Source organism: Musca autumnalis, unplaced genomic scaffold (assembly GCF_047663935.1).
Source record: "Musca autumnalis isolate F117 unplaced genomic scaffold, ASM4766393v1 scaffold_1, whole genome shotgun sequence".
NCBI classification, from domain to species: Eukaryota; Metazoa; Arthropoda; class Insecta; order Diptera; family Muscidae; genus Musca; species Musca autumnalis.
The window spans coordinates 10,880,230-10,888,787 of NW_027411644.1; the positions used below are offsets into that span (position 1 = coordinate 10,880,230).

General features: G+C 35.2%; 1 protein-coding gene across 1 annotated transcript; it reads left to right on the forward strand.

Annotated features, from left to right (window-relative positions):
• The first annotated feature begins 2,791 nt into the window (after nt 1-2,791).
• Nucleotides 2,792-7,895, forward strand: LOC141391484 (uncharacterized). Its single transcript, XM_073964363.1, has 2 exons — nt 2,792-3,994; nt 7,530-7,895. The coding sequence occupies exons 1-2, from the start codon at nt 2,792-2,794 to the stop codon at nt 7,893-7,895; spliced, it is 1,569 nt and encodes a 522-aa protein (XP_073820464.1).
• Nucleotides 7,896-8,558: the final 663 nt, after the last annotated feature.

Consider the following 8,558-nt stretch of genomic DNA (forward strand, 5'->3'; position numbering starts at 1 on the left):
TGGAAACGGGCTATTAGGGTAAGCATTGCACAATTACCATGTATATGCATCAGCCAACAACTACAACAAAAACCAGTTCAATACTGTGAAATGTTAAAAATGTTTTCCAAAAATTAAACGATTCACACAATTTTTTCAGCAAAATCTTGTTAGGCAGATATTAATAAACGCATTAATACAAATATCCACCAAATATTCACAATTTTTCGTTTAATTTTTTGTTTTTTTAAAGCTTTGTTCCAGAACTAAAAAGTTTTTAAAATTTTTACGACTTTTACATATTTTACCGTTCCCGTACACAAAAAAGTTGTAAAATGTTCACTTCTCTTTAAACAAAAATGGCGCTGAATTACACTCTCTTTAAAAAAATTTTACTCGACAAATTTGAGCGTGTAAAAAATAGTAACTTGGTTGCCGGCGTCTGATTGGCTGGTACGCCGACTTTGATATTTGTTTCAGTTTTTTGACGTACTTTCCAGTTTTCCGTTCCCGAACTATTTCAAAAAACTTTTGTGTGAGAACAATTTTTTTACAGTTCTCTCTTTTACGAGTTTTACTATTAAAAGTACGGGAACGAAGCTTAATTTTGTGTTTTCAGTTACAACAACATTTTTGACAGCTCGCAGTACATCAGCTGGGCTGATGCAAGTACTCAATTCGAAGTTGAGGGGAAGAGTTTGTTTTTGTGTTTGAGGGTAAGTACCCAGCAAAAAAAATGGAAGTTGTGCAATTGGAGTTATGATTTCACAACATCTTTCGATGAAGTCCAACAGAGTTATGAAAAATGCACTCCGTTCGATACATTTTATAAGCAGTTGCTTTAGAGATCCCTACAAAACAAAAACAGTTGGTTGATCCCTACCCGTCGCTGCCGACATAATTTCTTCAAAAGAGAAACAAGTGTGAATATATTTCGAAGAATTTGTTATAAAATAAAAAATACAAACTAAAGTTGCGAACATTTTCGTGGCAATTTACAAGACGGAAATTTTAATGGAGTGAAGTTGGAGTCGAAAGCTGAACTAGTGATGGGAAGGCAACTTAAAAAAACCTTTAGGATGACGAAGCAAAATCAGTTGCGCTTGGATTAAATGGAGAACGGAGGAAGTACACTCAATTGTGATTGAATTTAATAAAGTTCTTTGTGTTCCTTTTTTATACAAATAATAAATGCATTTTATTTATTCTGGGATATTTCGCAATAGCTTGCATTTTTACTGCATCTTTGGATTGATTAAAAACACAATCCGAAGAGTGCCTTTAAATTCAATCCAAAAGACTACATAAAAAGTTGTGATTTGGATCGAAAACGGAGTGCATTCTAGCTGTGTGCTGTGGAAGCAAAATGGAGTGTATCCTAGCTGCGCGCTCTCTTGTAAAATTCATAAGTGAATTCATAGAAAAAGATGTACTTCAACTTCAGATGGTCTGATGGCCGCCTTAGCCTGCGTTTACAAATGACAGGACAGTTGACTTCATGTATTTATTGTCAAAATCCCACAACTTGCCTGTGTGCGTCCCTACAACTGCATAAACAGTTGAAAAATTTTGAATGAAAATCGTCGATTTCTTTTTGTTTTCCGTTCACATATTTTGTTTTTGTTAATGTTCTTTTGTTTTCAACACATTTCAATTATTATCTCACTTATCTTTACAAAAATGTCAAAAAATTGTCTTCCCTACTGTCTGTGAAAAAATGATGGACAGCTGGGAGACAAACGACAAATGTATGTGTTAGTAAATCAGGGTTGTATTTGAAGACAAACTGTCTGGTGTAAACGCCTAGTTAGAGGTAGTTTACACTATCTATCAATGTCATATGTCACGAAATAAAAACATTCCATATTTACCCAGGGAGGCAATGTGGAGACGTAGTTTTTTTACATTTTTGCTGGTGTGGACGCACAGAGTAAATGGCGTAAGGAAAATCTCCAATATTACAAATATTAGCGAATATATAACGATGGAAAATTTCATGTCATATGACATTTACATATAGTGTAAACTACTCCTTAGTAAAACGTGACAGTGCATATAGGGTTCAAAAGATTGCTTGTACATAAGGTCGATAACAATGTTTCCACTTAAGGTTTGTGTCTAGGTTAAAATAGAGAAAATACGTCATAAATTAGTCATAGACTTATTCCGCCAGATGCCATGCCAGCATATTTTGCGGACGGTACATACTCGAAGAGATGAGCAGTGTTGCCGTTTTGGGCATTTCGGCCCAAATTTGGGCCGAATAAAAAATAATTTTTAATTTTGGGCCGATGGGCTGCCCAAATCCACTTTGGGCCGTTTTCATTCTAATAATTTTAAACAATATTTCAAGACATATTTATAGAAGGTAGAAGTGACAATCAGCTGGATTTTTACTTTTTTTGTAAATTTGGTTTTCAAAATGTAATAGGGTCTACTCATTAAATTTGAAACATCCAAATTTGCAACGATGAAATACTTCTCTTCATCCTAAACGAGTAATAAAAGAGACCCACGACAGTTCTGAATGCTTTATATTTACATTTTGATTCAAATTGGTACATGGAACGTGCGAAGTCTTTATGAATCTGGAAAGTTTGCTAATACCGTGAATGAAATGAATAAATTGAAAATCGACATTTTAGGAGTCTGCGAAACCTGGTGGCCTGACAGTGGAGACTTTGTCTCTGAAAATGTTAAAATGTTTTATTCAGGAAATATGAATAAAAATCACAGAAACGGCGTTGGAGTTATTGTTAAAAAACATATAGCAAAATGTGTATCAGGCTTTATTCCCAAATCTGATAGAACAATGCTTATACAATTGGAAGCAAGACCACTTAAAATTAATATTATACAAGTATATGCACCTACCGCTGATAAAAGCAAAGAAGAAGTCGAAGAGTTTTACGAAGATATTAAATACTTAATGAACATGACTAAACACCATGAAATAACAATAGTTCAAGGCGACTTTAATGCTAAAGTGGGCCAAGATATAGTGCCCGGGATTACGGGAAAACATGGCCTAGGAGAGAGGAATGAAAGAGGCAGCAGAATGATCCAATTCTGCCAGGAACATAACATGAAAATTACAAACACAATGTTCTCCCTTCCCCCTAGAAGACTGTATACTTGGAAGTCACCCCAGGATAGACCAACACACATAGTGAGGAATCAAATCGATTATATATTAATTAACAAACGCTATTCTTCTTTTGTAACAAAAACCTCTACGTATCCAGGAGCGGACGTCCCATCCGATCATGTATTATTGATGACAAAGCTACAAACAAAGCTAAGGACAAACATGAAGAAAAAAATACGTAAGAGAATGAACGTTGAGAAACTTGATGAGCCATCAATAAAAACAGAAATTAAAGCCCTCATAGGGCAAGAATTTAGTAAAATTGAAGGAATGGACAGTGAAAGCATATGGAAGTCGGTAAAACAATCGCTAAAATCAATAGCAGATAATAATTTAGGAAGCAATCCAAGAAAACGGAAGAATGAATGGATGACTACAGAAATACTGGGCCTAATGGAAGAACGTCGAAAATATAAGAATTCCAACTACGAATTATATCATGAATTAAATAAAGAAGTACAATCTGCAATCAGAGCAGCGAAAAATGACAATCTTAACAAACAATGCCAGGAGATCGAAAGATTACAAGAACTTCATGACGATTTTAATCTCCACAAAAAAATTAAGGAAGCAGCGGGAATATATCGTAAATCACTGCCAAAAGTTCTATACAACAGCAACAATGAAGCTGTTTTTGATATTACGGAGAAAAAAGCTATATGGCAGAATTACATAACTTCTCTTTATACAGACGAAAACAGATCAAACTACGACATAAGGGAACCCGAGCCACAAGTAGGAACTCCGATAACTAAACACGAAACTGAAGCTGCTATTAAATCTTTAAAAATGAAGAAAGCATGTGGTCCAGATGAAATCCCATCCGAAATTCTTAAACTGATTGAAGGCGATAATATCAACATACTTGTAAGGCTTTTTAATTGCATATATGAAACCGGTAAATATCCACAGGACTGGCTAAAATCTACGTTCATAGCTATTCCTAAAAAAGGACATCCAAAAGCATGCAACGATTATAGACTAATTAGTCTTATGAGCCATACCCTTAAAATTTTTCTCAAGATAATTCATGGCAGGATATATAAAAGATGTGAAAATGTTATGGGATTCTCTCAATTCGGCTTTAAAGAAGGTATGGGAACACGTGAGGCGCTTTTTTCAATTGAAGTTCTTCTTCAAAAATGTAAAAATGCTCAAAAAGACGTTTATATTTGCTTTATAGACTATGAAAAAGCATTTGATACAGTCAAACACGATAAACTTGTAGAAATCCTTGCATCTATTGGTATCAAAGAAAAGGAAATTCGCTGCATAAAAAGTTTATATTGGCAACAGACCGCACAGGTTGATGTTGAAGGAGAGATGACTGAAGATATAATAATATCTAAAGGTGTCAGGCAAGGATGTATATTGTCACCTTTACTATTCAATGTATACTCCGAAAAAATATTTCAGGAATCATTTAAAGATGTTCAGAAAGGAATATTTGTAAATGGCGCTTTCATCAACAATATAAGATATGCAGACGACACAACAATCTTAGCTGACAGCATGTCAGGCCTTCAATATCTCTTAAATAGGCTGGTAGCACAAAGCGAGTTGTATGGGTTAAAAATCAATATTAAGAAAACAAAATATATGATTGTGAGCAAAGAAAACCGCTGTCCCCCTTTCACACTAACAGTAAAAGATACACCAGTAGAGAGAGTATACAGCTTTAAATATCTCGGTGCAGTGATAAATGACAAGCTGGATAACTCATCCGAAATAAGATGCCGAATTGAAATGGCGAGGGAAGCATTCATCAAGTACAAGAAAATCTTTACCAGCCATGATATAAACATAAAAACCAAGCTGCGATACATGAAAACATATGTATGGTCAGTTCTGTTATACGCTGTCGAAGTTTGGACCTTAAAGGCAACAGATATTAAAAAACTAGAAGCTTTTGAAATGTGGACATACAGAAGAATATTGAAAATTCCATGGACGCAGTTTGTTTCAAACAGTGAGGTACTGCAAAGGCTACACCAGGAAAAGGAAATAATCCATATAATAAAAAAACGAAAAACAGCTTATCTTGGTCATATAATGAGAAACAACAAATATAAGCTACTCCAAAATATAATCCGAACAAAAATTGAAGGAAGACCCACTAGAGGAAGAAAAGAAATGATATGGATTAATAACATACAGGAGTGGACTGGTATCCAAGATGTTGGGAATCTTCTCAGCGAAAGCCGAAACAGAGAGTCATTTGCTGAGATAATAAGAAATTTATAAACACCAAAATGAAATTTATAATGTAACAGATGTAATATGTATGTATATAATTGCATTGATCGCCAAAATTCGAAAAACGAATAGGCAAATAAAGAAGAAGAAGAAGATTCAAATTTATTCTATTTTAGAGGATTTTCAAAATGTATTTATGTTTTTCATGAGAAAATTTTAAGAACGACCCTATTATTCAATATTTTGTTTGGCATTTAATTTTCTATAATAACAATGTTGTTTTTGTAAATTTGTTAAGGCCTAAGTACATAAGCTGCCTCGCCTGCTTGCCTTGCTTGCTTCTGATAAAAGAATAAAAAAGAAAAGAGCAACCCAGTTCGAAATTTGCTTGGCCTTCTTTATTCTTTTATTTTTATTATGTCAGAAATGAAGCAGGAAAGCAAGGCAAGCAGACGAGGCAGCTTATGTTCCCAGGCCTTTAGTTGTTGTAATTCATGCATATTAGGGTGGGGTGATTTGTGTGGAAGGAAAAAAAACTTAAGGAGACCTTCGCGTTTCCGATTCCTGAGATTGAACTGAGCGAAAAAGTCCACAGGACCATATATCTACCGTGAAAATCGAGCCTCCCGATTTCGACTTTAAGTTTTTTATTGACGTTGTTTGGATATTTTGGCATATAACAGCCAAACCATTGAGATTTTCGATTCAACATAAAGACAAAAATTGTAGCCAAGACATTAATTAAAAACTCTCAAATACATCGCAAAAGCATTGGAACGCTTTTTCAGACAGTATTGGCCTTTTCGGAATATGTCGATATATTACATTGTGCTACAAAATTTGACCAGAAAATTATTCAAGCGTTCTGATGCAAAATTCTATCGTGTTGGGATCCATGGACAACGAAAATGCCTTTATTTCGATTGGGTAACTCCGTTTTATTTTTTTATAACACAAAAAGTAGTGAAAATCTGGGTTTCCAACATTTTCAAATTTAAACGGACATATCTTCTTTTTTTTCACAGCGGATTTCTAGTAATCTTTCTTCCTTTTAAAGTAGTGAATAATATCTTTAGAACAAGTTATTAATAAGTTATAGTGGTTTAAGTCTGAAAACCCCCTCAAAAAACTATAACTGAATTTCTCATGATTTTGAAAATAATTATTGAACAGAACAAAAAAACATACCAATTCTATCGAAAATTATTTAAAGAATCAAAAATATCGCGAATAAATTAAATTTATTTTTGCTTCATCGTGGTGAAAAGATATGGCGAACTTTTGTAAAGCTTTATGAAATGGTCTGCTTGGTATGCAGATACTATCGTCTGTCATGTTCACCAATTAATTCAAATTAGGACATTTTCAATGCAAATTAAATCTGCCGTCTGTCTAGGGTATAAATTTAATGCAATCAAATTTGGAACGTTTACGGGATTTGGCCTAGAAATAAGCGTGCCAAATTATATAGAAATCGGTTCAGATTTTATATTTTCGCCCGATGTAAGCCATTTGGTGCACGAACGCGCTATATATGTCCGACTTTGTGATGGTGAGAAATCGGTTCAGATTTGAATGTAGCTCCCATCTCATATATATTTTCGATCGGTTTGAGGTATTCGATGCACGAATAATTTTGATGAAATTTGGACAATGCGACTATCGAAATCTGTTCTAATTTGGATTTAGCTCCGATAATTCACAGCGCTGTAGGGTATTATATAGTCGGCCCCGCTCGACTTTGATCCTTTCCCTGCAAACTTTCTTGAGCAGGAAATTTTCATGGTGTTTCTCAATACCTGCCAAATAATTTAGCGTCTTCAGCAAAGTTATGTACTAATTTTTAGTAATGTTTCCCGATATCATCAATGATCATTTTTATCGACGCGTCCATTTTAGTCCGCCATTTTAAAATTTTATGTATTCACTTCCTTTTGTACTTTCCTACTTTCCAGTCATCTGCATTCCTGCACGTGTTAAAATTAAAAAAAAATGGTAAGTATTACTTTTTTTATAATGCCTAAAAATAAATTGTTTTCCAGTAGTAACCTGAAAGGGCGACTATATGGAAAAAAATTTAGGGCATAAACTTAATCAAAACATGTGAGTAAAATGGCGCTTAAGCACATTCTATGTCACTCACATTTTTAGGTTAAGTTTAGGCCGCCGGAAAAATATGTTTTTTAATAATTTTCTCTTCTTACAGGAACCCCAGAAACCCTCCAAGGAAGAAACTATCCGGGAAGGCAAAAACCGCCGGTTGCGGGCACGGCGAGCCCGCCGTGCAGCGGCGTTGGAAGCCAGAATTTTCGCCACTTACAACACCATCACTGGCGAATTTCATTTGCAACGCCCCATTACTAGAGGCAGGGGTGCATTTACAGGCACAGGCGGTAGACGCACAGGCACCAACAACCCTAACGCCACAGCAATACAAGGGTCCGCCGCCAACAACCCTAACCACCAACCAATAGAAGGGTCCGGGACCGAGCCCGCCACCAACAACCCGAACCTCCCACCATCAGGGCCCGAAATCAGAAACCCTGAAGAGGAGGATAAAGCAATGAATTGATTTTACTCTTTTCTCAATAATAAGGAAGTGGGGGTAGTAGGTATCATGGCAAAAATGCCGAAAACAAAATAACCACTACCCCCATTACAAATTTAATTGATTTATTTTTTTTTGTTGTTTTTAAACGAAGATTACTTTGATTTAAAATTTAATAAAAATCAACAAATAAAATTAGTTTTTTTCTTTATTTTTACTTTTTTAAAATGGGAAAGGGGCTGATCCGTTCGATAATTTTCGAACGTATCAGCCAATTTGAAACACCATTGCGAACCTATGCCCATACTGATGGTCCGGGACACGATGGGCTTAAATTTCCTTTAGAGGCACATAAGGTAGGAAGACCACATTTCCACATTACACGTACATACATAATTCCCGAGAAATAAGCAGCATATGAATGTCAGATAACAATTTAAACAAGTGAAAAAGGATCGGTCGGCTTTGCCGACAGAGATATACACTCAGCCTTTGTGGATTGAAATACTTCTTTGCAAACAAAAAGAAATGTATGGGCGTATGAACCGGCAGAAATATGGATTGGATTAGATAGGGCTTTTGTACCACACTAGCCTACGAAAAGCATAATATCGGGCCACTAGGGAAACCTTTAGTAAAAATGTCCAAAGGATCCTCGAACAGACCCTCAACTACAAAAATGTGTTG

Bases quoted from the DNA above. Each gene is read 5' to 3' on its own strand.
- LOC141391484 (XM_073964363.1), top strand. From the start codon at position 2,792: ATGCTTATACAATTGGAAGCAAGACCACTTAAAATTAATATTATACAA. The intron at 3,995-7,529 runs GTAAGGCTTTTT...CTCTTCTTACAG, and splicing joins GCGATAATATCAACATACTT to GAACCCCAGAAACCCTCCAA.